The sequence below is a fragment of the Agelaius tricolor genome, unplaced genomic scaffold (assembly GCF_023055355.1).
Source record: "Agelaius tricolor isolate 1412-34295 unplaced genomic scaffold, bAgeTri1.0.p SCAF_23, whole genome shotgun sequence".
In the NCBI taxonomy this organism is placed as follows: Eukaryota; Metazoa; Chordata; class Aves; order Passeriformes; family Icteridae; genus Agelaius; species Agelaius tricolor.
In genome coordinates, this window is record NW_027269283.1 from 1,502,370 (window position 1) to 1,520,600 (window position 18,231).

General features: G+C 48.7%; 1 protein-coding gene across 1 annotated transcript in view; it reads right to left on the reverse strand.

Annotated features, from left to right (window-relative positions):
• The window catches only part of TOX2 (TOX high mobility group box family member 2), a 188,902-nt gene that overhangs the window by 113,869 nt on the left and 56,802 nt on the right, over positions 1 to 18,231 (reverse strand). The window contains exon 2 of the mRNA XM_071446586.1: positions 4,168 to 4,233. Coding sequence (XP_071302687.1) covers positions 4,168 to 4,233 — 66 coding nt within the window. The remainder of the gene's footprint in view (positions 1 to 4,167; positions 4,234 to 18,231) is intronic.

Sequence of the window (18,231 nt, forward strand, 5' to 3'; positions counted from 1 at the left end):
TTCACTCAGCACAGGGGATGATGATACCTTCTCATAGGGGATTCCCAGGCAGAATTAATTCATGTTTTTAAAGCAGCCATGGACTCCTCCTGCAAGTGCAAAAGTCTTAATGGCAAATAAAAACAACCTCATTCCTCAACCTTTCCCTTTCCTGCTGTTACTCCCCTTATCACAAAGACCTTAATAAATATCTTTTCCCACTGATTTTGCAGGTGTTTTGATTTCTTTTACCAGCACCATTGCATTTTAACTAATCTTTCAGACCACTTCATATCTGTGTATTCCTTGGGATTTTCCACATTACCTAATTCCTTGCCTTTGTGTGGGAAGAAGGGGTGGGAAAGAAAGAAGGAAAATTGACAGGGGTGAGGAATGATGCTCTGCTGACTCCACAAGACACAAGAGATACCTCACTCATCTCGAGGGTCAAATGTCCACGATGGTTTGATCAGATGTCAGCTTGCATTTATACCCTGGCCTCTGCTGGAGGTTGAATTACATTTCACATTTGACTCACTTCTGGGGTCAAATGTCCCTCCTATTTGATGGAACAAGAGGAATTGTTTTCCCCAAGCAGGTTGTGCTGGTGTGAGCTGTCAGTGCTCTCATTATGTTTTAGGCTCCTTTCTTGCTGCATTTTGTCCTCAGCTGAGTCCAGCCCCTCTGGGATGACAAGAGCTGCAGCCATGGCACAAAAGCCATCCCAGCAAGGAAGATCAGGGGAAGGAAGAGGGCACCTGGCTTCCATGTGTTGTGGATGGTGTTTTGTGGGGGTTTTACACAGGCTTTGGTGTGGGGTTTTGTTTCTCCTTCCCCTCAAGCTGGCAGCTAGGCAGGGAATAATGAAGGAGAGGCAGGAGGACCCTGATCCTGGTTTTACCACACTCTTGCCATGAGAAACTGCAGAAACCCAGGAAAGTTTGGGTTGGAAGGGACATTAAACCTCACCCCCTCCCACCCCTGCCATGGCAGGGACACCTCCCACTGTCCCAGGTGCTCCCAGCCCTGTCCAGCCTGGCCTTGGGCACTGCCAGGGATCCAGGGGCAGCCCCAGCTGCTCTGGGCACCTGTGCCAGGGCCTGCCCACCCTCACAGGGAACAATTCCCAATTCCCAATCTCCCATCCATCCCTGCCCTCTGGCACTGGGAGCCATTCCCTGGGTCCTGTCCCTCCATGCCTTGTCCCCAGTCCCTCTCCAGCTCTCCTGGAGCCCCTTTAGCCCTGGCAGGGCTCTGAGCTCTCCCTGGAGCTTCTCCCCTGGGCTGAGCAGAACTTCCTTAGGATCAAAACCAGACAAGGGGCTGAGCCACAGCTGCTGTCAGGGAGCTGCAGGATCCTGATGGAGAAAAACCCCACCCCACCAGGCTCATCTGCTGCAGTGTGATGGCTCCAGCCCTGAGTGTGTTCAATTTGCCTTTGTCTTGAAGGAACCCAAGGGCTGTTGGATGTCCCACGTGGGCTTTAAAGGAATCTGGTGCTTCAGCAGCCTCTGAGGTGAGATTGTGAGAACCCCTCCTGCTGTTTAATGTACTCCTTCAGGTTACAACAGGTTTAGCAAACAATAAAAACCATCTGGAAGCCCCATTTAAATAACAGAGTTGTGTCATTAGTGCTGAAGTCATGGCTGGGGCTGTAAAACCAGTAAACAAGTGCTGATGTGCAGGTAAATAAAGAGAGAGGATGCACTAAGGAGGGTGAAGAGGAAGCTGCTCCTCATCCTCCTTGGCCAAAGCTCATGCTGGGTGTGAACCACATCCTTGCAGGGCATGAACTGGGGTCTCACCTTCCCTCCCAGGTGCACTCCTGCCTCCCCAGATGAGGTTATGGGGTCACTGCAGCCTCCCCCAGAGCCCAGGTGCTCCCAGCTCCCTCTGAGTGCCCACACCAGCCCAGGGAGGGAGCTGGGGATGCCAAACAAGGCAAACATCCCCTTTTATTGTCCATGTCACTCTCTACAGTGCTTTTCCTGGTGGAGAAGGAGCAGCACAGCCCCTGTGCACGAGGCCTTCCCTGCAGTGGGGGGTTCCTGCCCTCCTCTGCCAAGGGAAAGAACTTTTCTCCCTCTCCACTCTACTCCAAAATGGGAAATAACAAGAAAACAGAGAGCAAAGGAAGAGTGAACTCCTCTTTCCCAGGTTACGGGGATCTAAGCTGGTTTGGCTGATCCTTCTCCAGGATCAAACTCAGGACATGATTCCTCTACCACATGGTAAACCCTGCTTTCCTTTGGGAGCCAGCCCTTCTCCTTGGGGTGCAGCAAACCATTCCCAGCCCCACAGCAGGAATTCCCAGCCCTGCTGACCTCCCTGTCATGCCCACCCTGAGGGAGAGGGGGTCAGAGAGGTGCTGAGCAGGAAACACCAATGGGTCATGATGGCCATGGCTCTGCCCAAATCCAGCCTGCTGCTGCAGGCACACCATGGCCAGGGACTGGGGCTGCTCCCTGTGCCAGCACTGCCAGCCCTTCCCCTTCCATGAAATCCTGGCTCTGCCAGCCCTTCCCATGAAATCCTGGCTCTGCCAGCCCTTCCCACGAAATCCTGGCTGCTGTTTGAACACTTTTGAGAGGGTATGAGCACACCTTCACCCCAGTTATTGCAATGGGATGTGCTAACCTAGCATGGAGATGGGATTGTTTCAGTGAAATAAGGAATGAATCACTCCAGTTGAAAGAAATCATTCAAGTGTGTGAACCCACAGGTGCACTCTGCAGCAAAGATCACCCAAAAGAAGCTGTTGCTAAATTTCCTACTAGACCATCAACGTGATAGAAAAAGCCAAGTTCCATCCTTGGGAGGTTTTAAAGGCAAAGTATCACAACAACTGCCCTGAGATCATCCTCAACACCTGGCTCTGCACATCTGGGGGGCACAGGGCTGACCCCTGCATGGGGCACTCAGGGATCACCCCATTCTTTCCCATATTTACTCACCCTCTGGCAATCCCTGGCTCTAATGATCAACCCCATGCTGCCGTTGGTTGAACACATATTTGTTTCTGCTGAATCACTCAGCAGCACAAAGTTTGCTGTTCCTTCCCCACCCTGGAATTCCTCCTCATGCATGAGCAGCCTCTCCCCACGCCACCATGGGGACAGCTGCCAGTGCCAGGGCAGGAACAACTCTCCTGAGCCATGAGCCAAGGCACTGCTGCTCTCCAAGGAGGCAAACTGCAGGATTTCATCCCATTCCCAGTGTAACTGGGAGGAATGTCCCAGTTAACTGCAGTGTAACTGCAGGATTTCCTCCCATTCCCAGTGTAATAAGGACAGAATTTAACCCCTGCTGCTATTGTTGCACCCTGCATGACTTGCTAGCCTTATAATCCACAGTGACATCCCAAATCCCAGGCACTCTGTGGGGCTGGGGCTGTGGTCAACAAAACAGCCCAAAACAACCAAAAATGGGATTCTGGAACGTGTCAGCAAGGAAATGCCACCTTCCCTCCCCAGGCTGCTTGTGATGAGATGCTTTGTGCTGAGGGTGCAGCACCTCTAACCATGCCAGGCCACCCCTGAGGGAGCACAGGGGGCCAGCTCTCATCTCCAGGTCAGGGGGACAGAAAAGCCTGTGCTGAAATCCTCCTGTCCCAGCAGGGACCTAAATATGGGCTTAACTTTACAGAATCACAGAGCTGGGGTGGAAAATCCACTTAAAGATCATGTTCCAACCCATGCACAGGTTTAGGACCCCACTCCAAGTTTTTTCCACGTGTATCCAAGCCCAGAGAAGGCTCAGGCACCTGCAAGACATGAACATTTCTATTCTGGTCCCCCACACGTGGGTTTCTAGCTCCAAAACAGGAACCCTTGGATTCCTTTTTCTCCCCTGTTAATCTATTTAGCTACAGGAAATACTCCACATGAGGGAAGGAGACACCTGAACTGCACACAATACTTGGAAACTTCACTGTGGCCAGAAACACCAAATGCACCTTCATTTGGAGTGAGGGATGCTGAGGCAAAGCTTTTCAGCAAAGCTTTTCAGCAGAGCCAGGCAGCAGCACCAGGATGGAAATGCATCCCAACCCCTTCACCAAGTGCTGCATCTGGGCTCTGACCTCCTCCATGGACACTCCTGATGTCCCAGGAGGGCAGAGTCACAGACAGCTCATAGAATTTGGGCTTTAGTCCCCTAAAAATCTCATCCCAGCAAAACAACACTTACCTGATTGGCCGATAGAAACTCCTGGGCGTTGTCGTTCATCCCCATGTACATGTTCTCCCCATCAAACTAGAAAGGCAAAAGAAAGAGTTAATAAAATGCCATCTGCACACCATGCTGCTGTGCATCCCAAATACCTTCCTGGCTCTTCACATCAAGAGCCAGAATTCCCAGAGGAAAAGCCTGAGCTGCTGTTTGAACACTTTTGAGAGGGTATGAGCACACCTTCACCCCAGTTATTGCAATGGGATGTGCTAACCTAGCATGGAGATGGGATTGTTTCAGTGAAATAAGGAATGAATCATTCCAATTGAAAGAAATCATTCAAGTGTGTGAACCCACAGGTGCACCCTGCAGCAAAGATCACCCAAAAGAAGCTGTTGCTAAAATTCCTACTAGACCATCAATGTGATAGAAAAAACCAACTTCCATCAATGGAAATGTCCAGACTTGGGCAGGCCCATTCAATCCTCTTACAGACCTCTACATAACCCTCAACAGCAGAGCAAAGCTCCTGCAGCAATGCAGAATCACTCTGGAGCTGTGGAAGGGGGTTTACAGTGACTTCTGTGAGCCAGAGAGAAGTTTGATAGCAGGATCCATGTTTACCCTGAAAGAATTTCCTACCAAGAATTTTCTACCAAGAGGCCAAGAAAGAAAGAAAGATAAATAAGAGAAATCTGCAACTGCCTGTTCCAATGAGCACTTTGTCTTTCCTGACCAATAAAGTGTAAACTTGGGAGTTCTGTAAGAATGTATAAAAAGCAGGCATGCTACAATAAAACCAGGTTTGAAGCCTTCTGGAGATGGAGTGTGTTGCTTTGGATTGTGACCATCTCAACCATGACATGGGGCATTTGGGAGGGGTTTCTGTGCACAGCCTGACATTCATCCCCTCTACTCCTGCTCTGCCATAACCCTGCTCCATGGCTGGGTGGGCTTGGGCTGCCCAGCCCATGCTCCTGTGTCCCCCAGCCCCAGCACACACCCAGTTCCCAGCTGCTAATCCACTTACCAGGCCACAAAACCCCCATGGAGAGCTACAACTCCTCTCACTAATCACCTGCAACGGGAGCTTTTCACTCGCTCAGATTCCAAAGGAAGGAAAAAAACCCTCCAGGATTGTCTGTGGCTCCAAGTACAGCTGGGGCAGGCCTCAAGGCTGAGTTCACAAATTAATTATGGCAATAAAAACGGGCTGAGCCATAAAACACTCCTGAGACGAGGGTGGAGGTACCAGCTGTGAGTGACACCTTGCACTTAACAAGGGGAAGAGCCAACCCTCCTGCCCTTAGCAGCAGGATGATGAATTGGAGATTGTTCACCCCTCACCTGTCCTCCTACTCTCTGATATGAAGCTGATTCCAGTTATGCCTTAACAGAAATTGGCCATATTAAGAGCAATAAAAGCGAAATCTAAATAAAACCAGGTGAAGATTTTCAGCCTAGACAATTATTTATGCTTCCATTTCCCAGAGTGCTACAGGATTAGCTATTAAAGGCAGCAGAGATAGTAAAGCCAAGTGGGGGTAACAGCTCTGCTTGGCCTCAGACACCCTCTAATTGCCAAACTGTCCTCTGGCACAGCAAACCAATTAAAAGCTCTAAAATTGGAGCAGGTATTGTGGCATTCATTAAGCAATACCAGCAGCAGCTGCAGCAGGTGGGAGAGGATTCCTGTGCCACTGCTGGATCCTGTGAGATCCACCACTGAGGCAGGAGCTGAGGGATGCACTGAGCACTGGGACAAACAATTTCCTCAGAAGGCAGCTGGGTACCATCCAGTTTAACCTGGATTTCCTTCCACCTGGCAGGTGATGACTGGCACAGCCATCTCCTGGCAGCTGGAGCTTCCAGGAACACAGATCCAACCAGCTCCAAAATGGGAAATAACAAGAAAACAGAGAGCAAATGAAGAGTGAACTCCTCTTGCCCAGGTTACGGGGATCTAAGGTGGTTTGGCTGATCCTTCTCCAAATAACCTAAATAACCTCTGAGCCTAACCTCTAGAGCCTAAATAACCTCTGGCCCCACCTCAATATGCTCTGACAGCCTAAATACCCTCTGGCCCCACCTCAATACCCTTTGAAATTCCCACCAGACACACCTGGGCTGGCAGCAGAGGTGCCAGAGGCTGCTGGAGAATCCCAGAATCTCCAGGGTTGGAAAAGCCCTCTAGGATCACTGAGCCCAACATTCTCCCAGCACTGCCAAGGCCACCACTCAGTGATGTCCCCAAGTGCCACACCAACCCACAGATCCCTCCAGGGATGGTGACTTCAGCACTGCCCTGGGTTACCTGGTCCAGCACCTGGCCACCATTCCAGTGAAGAAATGTTCCCTAATGTCCAATCTAACCCTGCCCTGGTGCACCTGAGGCTGATTCCTCTCATTCTACCCCTTGTTTCCCATGAGAAGACACCAGCCCACACCTGGCCACCACCTTTTTCTCCAGGAAAAAAAAAAATTACCTTGAAAGTTACATTCAGCAAACCAAAAGTATCATTCAGTAGGGAGGCCCAGAGCAGGACAAACCCTCCCCTGACTGCTCTATTTGTCAGAATGTATTTTTTTATGGCTTTCTACTGTTCCCCTACCTCCATTCCACAATTCCTTCTGCCCTTGATGCCTTCATAACAACTGTAATGAATCCTGCCTTCAAAATTACTGTTTCTCTGATTTCCAGGCTGAGCAGCGAGCCTGAAAATCAAGACTCAAAATGCAATGGAAACTTTGGAATTTCCCCACTGCTGATTGGATTTTTCCTCCCTCTCCTTCAGGCTGTGAAGGTGCAAACAAATTTATTAGAATCTCTCCCATCAGGATATTTTTTCAATTAGATGTTTGCCACTTATGCAGCAGCCAGGTAGAAGCAGATAAGTAATGTTCTCTCCCTCTTCTCATTATTGTTTTGCTACAGAATGCACTTCAAAACAATCAACCCCATCATACCAGGTAGATTTATGATAGAAAGAGAAATTTTCATATTTCCCCTTGGTTATAAATGCCTCCTCCCTTTTTTCCTTCACTCTAGCTCCTGTTCAAACCTGGATAGAGCCATTCATCACCATCCTTACCCCAAAACCCAGCCTGCACTGAATGATGTGGCAGGGATCATTTTCAAGTCCTACTTCAAAAGAAACATCCTCTTGTGCAGTTGTCTTAATCACTTTATCACTTTTGCTCGGTTGCAATTAGTTAATTTTATTAACTTTGGTTAATAGGAGCAGCCTATTAAACAAATCAGTGGCTGTGGCTGATTCTCTCCTGCATGGAACGAGCACAAATCCAGGGAGGGAAGGGGAAAGAAAAGAGGGAAATAAAAAGGGAAGGGGAGGAAAAGGGGAAAGTGAAAGGGAAAGGGTGAGAGAGAAGGGGAAGTGCCCCAAATTCCACCAGTTCTGGCAACAAAGTCCAGTGGACACCCCTGAACTGCCTTGGTGTGCAGGGGACAGGAGCTCCAGGCAGGATTCCATCTGTGCCACAGGAGGTGGCTTTGCCTGGCACTGGATGGGGACAGGGATGCTGCCAGCCCCATTCAGAGAGGGAATCCAAGCACATCAGGGTGATGGAGACCAAGCCACAGCTGCACCCCTCCATGGGACAACCTACTGAATATTTTGGGTCCAAACAAAAGACAAAAGTGTGAGAAAACACCCTCTGAAATTCAGTTTTTCATGGAGATTTTAATTAAAAATATAATTCTTTTACTACAGCTCTTCCAGGGGAGCTGCAGCTGGCACTGCTCTAATAGCCCAAACAGGGAGCTCAATTCAGATGTTGTTGTACTAAACACTTTTAAAATCTTTATTGCTTTTCTAGACTCACTTTGGTTTGTTATTTTTGCTCCACAGCATTATTTTCAAACCTGTAAATGTGCCCAGAAGTCATACAGGTCTCCTGTTAGCCAGATGAATATGAAAAGGAAAAACAAATGCAGGCTGCAGGCAGCAGGCAGGGACAGACCCCAAAGTGCAGCAGCTGGGGGATCTCCAGCTCTGTGCAAACAGGGAGAACAAATGTTTGCTAACTGGGAAGGGCCCAGTGGAAAGAAACACAACCTGCTGCCAAGATTCCAAGAAGGTGTTACTTTTTCCTGGATGGCACTGCCAGCTTGCACAATTTTATTAGGAATCTCATCACATCCTTTTAATTTTGTGGGAGCCATGAACTGAGATGGAAACTTCAGCTCTGTGTGAAAAAGTGGAATCAGAGATTGGTTTGGGTTGGAAGGGACCTTAAAGATCACCCAGTTCAACTCCACTGACATGGACAGGGCCACCTTCCACTAGACCAGAATATGTGGGCAAAATTCATACCAGTAATACCTTCTGTGATACCTGCAAGATCTCAAAAGCCTTCCAAACTTTTTATTTAATTTTATTTTATGTCTGGTGGGTCTGGTGGTTTTTTTGGTTTGGGTTTTTTTTCCTTGGAGGAGTCTTACCTGAATTTTTACACTCATTTTTGGCAATACTAGACCAGACCACCCTAACTGCAAGTCCACTGAAGTTCTAAAGCTTGAAAATGTGGCCTGTTAATACAAATCCAGCAGTAATTAAGAGCCATCACCATCAAGGAGCTACTAAATGACCAATTAAGAACAAATTGGATGCCTCCAGTGGTTTCTGCTGCTCAGAGCTATAAAATCTTGCCTCTGGTCTGCCTCTGTACCAGGACACAGGAGATGGGCAGTGGGTTCCCTCTCATGACAACCTCATTTCCAAACTGGGTGCACTGGGGATGCCACATTTCACTGGAAGTTCTTGGAATGCATCTGGGTTTGTTTCCCAGCAAGCTACAGCTCAGCCACCACCAGCACCGAGACAGAGTGACCTGATGACCTAGAGCAGAGACTGGACAGAGCTAAAGAATAAAGCAGGGATTTATCAAAAGGCCTCAATGGATCCACCTTGGGCAGCACAAGAGCCCAGCCAGGGCTGCACCCAAGATGAACCAAAATGGTCCCAAAATGCACGAGCGCTCACGGGTGGATTTTCATATTTTATGAAAATTCCTTTTGCCAGGATTTTTTCTCCTGAGAAGCTGAGAGGCCTCAGGAACAAAATGTAACCAATGGTTATCTGCTGCTGTGGAATGCAACAGGTGCATCTGGGATTGGTCTCATGTGGTTGTTTTTAATTAATGGCCAATCACAGTCAGCTGGCTTGGACTCTCTGGTCAGTCACAAGATTTTATTTTCATTCTTTTCCTTTCCTTGCTAGCCTTCTGATGAAATCCTTTCTTCTATTCTTTCAGTACAGTTCTAATATATATCATAAAGTAATATATCAGCCTTCTGAAACATGGAGTCAAGAGTCTCATCTCTTCCCTGGTCCTGAGACCACCACTCATGGGGTCTCTCCCTTGGATCAGTTCTGCTCCATTTGCACCTTGCAGTTCATTGTCCCATTCCAGCTTTAGCCCATGCAGTCCCACCCTGCTTGTTTTTCTCTCTCCAGCCCACGGGGTTTGTGCTCTTGGGGCTGAGATTTGGATCATTTGTCCTTGGTGCCCAGCTGAAGCAGGAATTGTTTTGTCTCCCTGCTCTGTGCAGAGAGCTCACCATCCCCTCATATGAAGCTCAGACCCACACACTGAAGCAGCACAGAATGTGAAAAATATAAAAGCTAAACATGAGGCATCAGACCCAAAAAAAAGCCATTCAAGGAATGCCTTTAGGTTTTTAGTGAGTGAAAGTTAGGACCCAAGAAAACTTTTGTGACACAGTTAATTTGTATTTAATACTCCTCATTAAAAAAATAACAATTAAAAAGAATAAATTGCAGCCCATGTGTTGCTGGGTTTCACTCAGCTGCTTCCGATGGCAGCATTGGAATGCACCATTCCCATCACTGGGAATGGGCAATGCAATGGCACAATTCCCATCATGGGGAAACATAACTTTTCTTTAGAAAGTGAAAAACAGGAATGGTTTTATCCACAATTCATTTTCATCAGTATTATCTGAATGGCACATTCTGCTGTAAGTGCGCTTTGGTGCTTCCAAGCCCTCCATCCCCACAATGCTGCTCCTGCACATCAGACTCAGCCCTCTGAGGGATCCATACCCAAGGATGCTGGTCCTGGTAAGGATCTGTGGAAGAGGTTTTACAGTGACTTCTGTGAGCCAGAGAGAAGTTTGATAAGAAGATCCATGTTTACCCCCAATTAATTTTTTACCAAGCTTGTTAACAGAGACCAAGAATTTTTTACCAAGAATTTTTTACCAAGGTCGTTAATAGAAACCAAGAAAGAAAGAAGGAAAAATAAGAGAAACCTACAACTGCCTGTTCCAATGAGCACTTTGACTTTCCTGACCAATAAGTGTAAACTTAGGAGTTTTGTAAGAATGTATAAAATGTATGCATGCTAAAATAAAACCAGGTTTGAAGCCTTCTGAAAATGGAGCGTGTTGCTTTGGATTGTGACCATCTCAACTACGGCAAGGATGCTCTCTGTGCACATCTCTGGGATGTGAAATCCTCACCTCAGCACTGCCCCTGCTCCATGGCTGAGCTGCCACTGCAAATCCCAGCAGGAGCAATTCAGCATCCCACCTCTTCAGGGAATACACGGCTGAGGTTGGCTTAATCTCTTTAACTGCAGCTCCCCCATTAAGGTCTTTACACAACCTCTGGCCCAGAGTGATCTATTTAGCATTATTTATTTGTGTGCTGAAATGCTTGGGCAGCCCCTGGGTTGATCCTGTCAGGGAGGGTCAGGAGTTCAGCAGGAGATTTACACTCTCCCCAGGAGTGCCCTGCGGGGCAGTCAGCGTGTCCATCCCCGATTTGTTTGGGGACAAATGGCATTAACAGGGAGCACGACCCCACAGCAGGTGTCAGAGGCACAACACAAGCCCAGCATCCACAGCAGCCACTGGGGCTTTCAGGGGCTGGGTTTCCTACAAACACTGAATATTCTCACACATTATCCCAGGGGAAATTCAGCTTGATACAGTTGAAATCTTGAGGCTTAAAGCCTCACAGTAAAAAGTGGCTTGTTTTGTTGGTTTGTTTGTTTTAAGAACAGTTTACAAGCAGGATAAAAGCCTTGTTGGAGTTTTTTTTTTTCTCAAATACACCATGAGGTGGAAACCTGCAGAGTTGGTGGGGCCAAGTATGGTAGAGGCTTTCAAGAAACTACAGCCAGGTGGGAAAGGAAGGGATGACCCACACCAGCCTGATGGACACTGATGGAGGGAGCATTCAGAAATTCCTAAACTGGAACATCTCCCTTGGAAAGACCCATCTGAGAAGCTCTCACACTGGGATGGACAGAAGGAAAACATAAAACCAGTCAAGGAAATCCTAAGGAACCCCCATCACCCACCTGCTCTAAAACAATGTGAGAGAACTTTGGGACCATCATGACAAGATAGACCTTGAGGGGCTGGAGCATGTCCAGGGAAGGGAGCAGAGCTGGGAAGGGTCTGGAGCCCCAGGAGTGGCTGAGGGAGCTGGAAAGGGGCTCAGCCTGCAGAGAAGGAGGCTCAGGGGGGACCTCGTGGCTCTGCACAGCTCCTGACAGGAGGGGACAGCCCCAGGTCAGGCTCTGCTCCAGGGAACAGGGACAGGAGGAGAGGGAATGGCCTCAAGGTGTGGTTTAGATTGGAGATTAGGCAAAGTTCCTTCACTGAAAAGGTTGTCCAGCTCTGCCACAGCTGCCCAGGGCATGGTGGAGCCACAGTCCCTGGAGGGATTTAAAAGACACGTGGATGTGACACTTGGGGACGTGGGTTAGAGGTGACCTTGGCAGTGCTGGGTCAGTGGTTGGGCCCAACAATCCCAGAGCTCCTTCCCAACCTAAATGATTCAGTGATTTTAAATGCCTGACCTTCTGTCTCTGTGCCCAAACAAACGGGAGTGGGAAGGGGAAGGTTTCAAACCAGCAGGTCCATCTCCCTCAGCGTGAATCCTCCACACTCCAACACACCCAAGGAGACCCAGAGGGAGCCAACACAAGGGACCTTGTCCCTCACAGCCCACTTGGAGCTTGCTGAGGGCCAGCAAGGCCCTAGGAAAGATGAACTGATCTCTCTGCTTGAACTTCTCACAAGGTTCCTCAAAAACCAGCTCTAAACCCCAAAACCCAACACGTCATGGGACCCAGGGGAAGGTTCTTTTACTCACAGCCAGACACTCAGGAGGTTTTAGCAAGCAAAATATCATGGTCCATGATCCATCTGCACTAAAATCTCTCCAGCTCATCATATAACTGATCTGGAAGGGCTCAGCTTATTAATGAGAGAGAAATTATTCAGGCCAGCCAAAACTAAAAGCGACTTTGAATAGCTTTGCATTAGGACTCTCAGTGCACTAAGTGGCACTGAGGAAATGGAAGATTAAATTTAATGTCAATAAATGCAAAGTAATGCACTGAAGAAAAGCAATCCCAATGACAGACATGACAATGAGCCTTAAAATTGATGTTGCTGTCCAGAAGAGAAACTTTTCTAGAGAGTTCACTTCCAATTTTTTTCCAGTCCTCAGCAGATGCCAAAGATGCCATTCAGGTTTTGGAAGCAATCAGGAAAAGAGAAAAGAGGGAAAGACCAAGTATTATTGTACCATCTGTACTGTTAGAAGGAGAGAGGGCAGCTGCAAAGAGGATCCAAGGAGTGGGATGGCACATGTGGATGAGGAAAAAGGGGTGATGAAGGGATAGAAGGGTGTTAGATGGACTCAGTGAAGATGTATGTGAAAACTGGAAATGAAAGCAGGGTTCTAACAGCCTAAAATCAAGGAGACAGACACTGAGATTATTAGCAAGTGAAATTAAACCCTTCCAGAGAAGTTCTTCATACTGGACCCAAAACCAAACCCAAAAGCCTGACCTGTGGGCTCCTGGGAGCTGTGGGCAGATATAATCTCATTTCTTAGCACGTGGGTGATCAAATATCATTGTGGGACCTCCATCCCTGGAGATCCTCAGAGCTCAGCTGGACCAGGCACTGCACAAACCCACATGGGTGGCCCAGCTTTGCCTGGGGGGCTCAGGACACACACAGATGTCCCTCAGGACTGGCAATATTTGGTGTTTGGGGGCTTCTGTGGTACGTGATCCTGTGATACTTACACAGACCTCCACCCCAAAAGCATCTCCAGCATCCCCTTTTATTCTCCAGCAATGCCACCACTATTAAGTGACAGCATTCATTTATCTGGGAGACTGGCTGGCTTTCTGTCAACGCTGCACACAATATTATTGTTATTACATTATTTGGGGGGGATGAGGCCTTAAACTCATTTACCTGGATCTTTCAGAGCCTGCAGAGGAGTTCAAGCTCTTCACATACACACACAAAAACCCCCCTCCACTGAAAGCTACAGGGAGCAGCAGAATTTAGTCTCAAGACTGACATGGAAATAGATTAATTTTTTTTTCCCATTTCATATTCTAATTACAATTCTTCTCCCCCTACTATTTTCTGTTCTCATTACAGTCTTAAAATTGCTCTGCAAATTCTGTACCTTATTCTGCTCTTCCTACCATCTTTGTCATGGAAATGAGAAACAGAATGTATAAGCATGAAAATATTGCAGAGATCAAAATTCTGCTTAACCCTTTCCTGTGCGACTCCAAAGAGGAGTGAAAGCAGCACAGAGCAGCCAATCCTCCATCCAGCCAGCCTCCTCTTCTTGTGCCAGCTGCACTGAGGAGAAGGATGCCCAGAGAAAGGTGATTAATTTAAAGGCCAAAGTCACTCACGGTTACACCTTGCGCTGCACGGAGGAGGGGTTGGGGTTTCAGCTGAGCAGGTTTTGCTCCTGAGGGCAGCTGTTGATCTAATACATTTTGACTGTGTTCAGATGATTGTGTTTAGCTTTTAGCCTGGTGTAATAATGCTGCTGGGAGAGCTGGTGCATTGAGCTGCCCTGGTGCACGGAGGGCACATCTCAGCACATCTGCTCAGCACATCTCCATCCTTTTCCCTGGCACTGAGGGCTCACCAGAGCTGCAGCCAAACCCCAAATCCTTTGGGATTTCTCTCCAAATCTGGGCATGGATAGTGAAATCAGGCTGCAGGGAGGGGGGCAGCACCCACTGCTCTCAGCCAGGAGCTCCCCAGCCCATTGCTGACCAGCTCAGTGCTGTTGGTTTTGCAGCACTGCTGCTGCAAGGCTCTGGCACGTACATCACTTCCTTCTCAAAACCAAACAACGTCCTCATCTGGAGCTGTTCATCACAGGTGCTCAAGGAGTTTATGTGCAAAAAAATACAAATACCAGGCTCTTGCTGAGCTGGTCCTTCAGCCATCAGCAGCTGAGTGAGAGCTGAGGAACCTGGTGAGGGGAGGGAGGAGGGCACAGGGATGCAGCCCCATCCTGGCACTGGCCTGCTGTGTGTTAAATAAATACAATAAGTTCTAATGAGCAACAACTGCACTGCCTGCTCCTCCAGCAGCACTTGTAATACACAGGAAACCAAGAGAGACAGAAAACATGCAAAGATCTAAAAGAAGCCACGGAGACTCTGTGCTAGAACAGTCAAAGGCACTGAGAAACAATGTTTTCTGCAAGATAAAACCTCGGGGCTGAGATAAAAATAGAGCTGGTACCTGTGTGCCTGGGAAGCAGCCACCAGCCTGGCTCTGCTCTGGGAGTCTTTTCTGGAGGTGCTGATTTGCACAGCAGAACAGCAGCCAGAGGAACCACAGCAGAGGGGCTCCACTCCCTGCAACAGCCCAGCTGTCACAGACATCTTTTATGGAAAATCCTTTCCTTGGGATTTTTCCTCCTGAGAAGCTGAGAGGCCTCAGGAACAAAATGTACCCAATGGTTATCTGCTGCTGTGGAATGCAACAGGTGCATCTGGGATTGGCTCATGTGGTTGTTTCTAATTAATGGCCAATCACAGTCAGCTGGCTTGGACAGAGAGTCTGAGACAGAAGCCTTTGTTATCATTCTTTGCTATTCTATTCTTAGCCAGCCTTCTGATGAAATCCTTTCTTCTATTCTTTTAGTATAGTTTTAATATAATATATATAATAAAATGATAAATCAGCCTTCTGAAACATGGAGTCAGATCCTCTTCTCTTCCCTCATCCTCAGACCCCTGTGAACACAGTCACACCCAGGAGGCAAAGGAGCAGCTGGGAATGAGGAAACCTTAACCAGGGAAGCTTTCCCACTCTATAATTTGGTTCCCTTTGGCCAGGGAGTGTGCAGGACAGGCAGTGATGCTGAGCCACACACCTGAGGTGAATTCCTGGATGGAATCAAAGCCATTCTCTGGGGAGTGAGGCAGCAGCTGCCAGCAGCAGGGGCTGGGTGACGCTGGGTGTGACGCACACGGAGCAGGAACGGGTTTGGAAATCTCTATTTGTCTATTCTTGACTGCATGGTGAGTAAATAATGATGTGAGGAACAGAGCTGTCAGAGGAGTGAGGAGGGGATGCCTCAATGCTGGGCACTTTCCTAGGATGATGTTTTTTGTTTCCAATCCCAATGCCTTGCTGGCAGCTGCACAGGTAAACAGCCTGGATCCCACATACCTCCTAACTCACTCCAATAATTCCTAAAATCACATGTGCTACTCAATTGACATTCACAAAAAAACCCAGGAGCTTTAATCCACCCTACAGCCCCTGCTCTTTCAACACAGATTAAATATTACAAGGGAATTCTTTACTCAGAGGATGGTGAAGCCCTGGCACAAGTGCCCAGAGCAGCTGGGGCTGCCCCTGGATCCCTGGAAGTGTCCAAGGCCAGGCTGGAGCAACTTGGGATAGTGGAAGGTGTCCCTATCCATGGCAGGGAGTGGAATGAGATGAGCTTTAAGGTCTCTTCCAACTCAGACCTCTTTCCAAGCAAAAGGACATTTCTGACCCCCAAATTCAAGATCTTGTCTATTTTCTTCTCTTGCAAAGCATAAGGGAAACGAAGAATTGATTTTTCAAGACCATGGGGAACATTATGCAAAACCAGCTAGTTGGGAGGGAAAAAAACCAAATCAGAGATCTTCCATGCCAGTCATTTAGAAAATAGTTTCCAAGACACAGATATTTGGCACCAGCAAAAACCTGCTTTCTGTGATTCTGCACTCCACTTTGTATGCAAATATACTCCTGCAGTGGTACTTAGAATGACTTGGGAAAAAAAAAAGAAAAAGGGCTGACAAAGTACAATCCATTTCACAGTGTCTGGACATATTCCGGACTCAAAACTAATAAAACTAATGAAAAGGGAGGTCTTTAAAGGCTAAATAAAACCCAACTTTAAAACAGGGATGATAGGAAAGCAGTTTCTGAAATTGAAGGTCAGGCTGGATGGGGCAACCTGATCCAGAGGAACCATGTGTTCCCATGTCCCTGAGAGGGCAGAACCCTGGGAAGCAGGGATGGAATGGTGAGGCCAGCAGGGCAGGGATGGAATGGTGAGGCCAGCAGGGCAGGGATGGAATGGTGAGGCCAGCAGGAGAAGCAGGGATGGAATGGTGTGGCCAGCAGGGCAGGGATGGAATGGTGAGGCCAGCAGGAGCAGGGCAGGGATGGAATGGTGAGGCCAGCAGGAGCAGCAGGGATGGAATGGTGAGGCCAGCAGGAGCAGCAGGGATGGAATGGTGTGGCAGCAGGAGCAGGGCAGTGGTGGAATGGTGAGGCCAGCAGGAGCAGCAGGGATGGAATGGTGAGGCCAGCAGGAGAAGCAGGGATGGAATGGTGAGGCCAGCAGGAGCAGCAGGGATGGAATGGTGAGGCCAGCAGGAGCAGCAGGGATGGAATGGTGAGGCCAGCAGGAGCAGCAGGGATGGAATGGTGAGGCCAGCAGGAGAAGCAGGGATGGAATGGTGAGGCCAGCAGGGCATTGATGCAATGGTGAGGCCAGCAGGAGCAGCAGGGATGGAATGGTGAGGCCAGCAGGAGCAGCAGGGATGGAATGGTGAGGCCAGCAGGAGAAGCAGGGATGGAATGGTGAGGCCAGCAGGGCAGGGCATTGATGGAATGGTGAGGCCAGCAGGGCAGGGCAGTGACTCTTCGCCTGTGCTCAGCACTGGTTGGGCAGCACCTCGAGTGCTGTGTCCAGCTCTGGGCCCCCCAGTTTAGGACATGGAGGGGCTGGAGCGTGACCACAGAAGGGCAACAAGGCTGGGGAGGGGTCTGGAACACAAACCCTGTGAGGAGTGGCTGAGGTTGTTTATCCTGGAGAAGAGGAGGCTCAGGGCAGACCTCATCCCTCTCTACAGCTCCCTGACAGGAGGGTGCAGCCAGGGGGGTCGGTCTCTTCTCCCAGGGAACAGCAACAGGACAGGAGGACATGGTGTAAAGCTGTGCCAGGGGAGGTTTAGGCTGGACATCAGGAAAAAATTCTTTGAAAGAGTGATTGGGCACCTGAATTGTCTGCCCAGGATGGTGGAGTCATCATCCCTGGACGTGTTTAAAAAATGCCTGGATGTGGCACTCAGTGCCATGGTTTTGATGCCTTTTTGGGACTACCTAAACCAGAGGCCAGACAAAGTTAAGGGAATAAAAAGCAGTTTTATTTATTGAAGGGCCTTCAGGTACATCCAGGGCAGACAAAGCCCCCCAGGTCCACCCAAAATGGACCACAGGTCATGGGTTTTCACACTTTTATAAGTTTGGTCCATTTGGATATTGGGGGTTAATCCTCCAGTTACAGCTTCAGGTAATGAAGTCCTTTACCCCAAGTTTGCTCCCCCAATTCACTTTTGTTTCCATCTCTGGGCCCTGAGGCAGTGAGGTGTCCTTGATTGCCAGGCCTGGAGAGGAATTGTTGTGTCTGCCCAAACTGGGAGAGCAGCAGCTCCCACTGAGTGTGGGGTTTAGAGTTGTACAGTACAGAACTGCAGGGTTACAAATAGATGGAAAATAGAAAAGCTCCAATCCTGAGGCATCAGTTTAGTTGATGAGAAGGTGTTAGGTCATAAGCTGGACTTGATGATCTCAAAGATCTTTTCCAAGCTGGTTCATTCTGTGATGCTGCGGGCAGGTGCAGACCTGGGCATGCACAGGCTCCCATCACTGCTGGCAAGGCTGAGCTGGAGCTGCACAGCCCAGGTGCAAACACAGCCCCAGGCTGGAGCCTCACACGGTGCAGGAGAGCC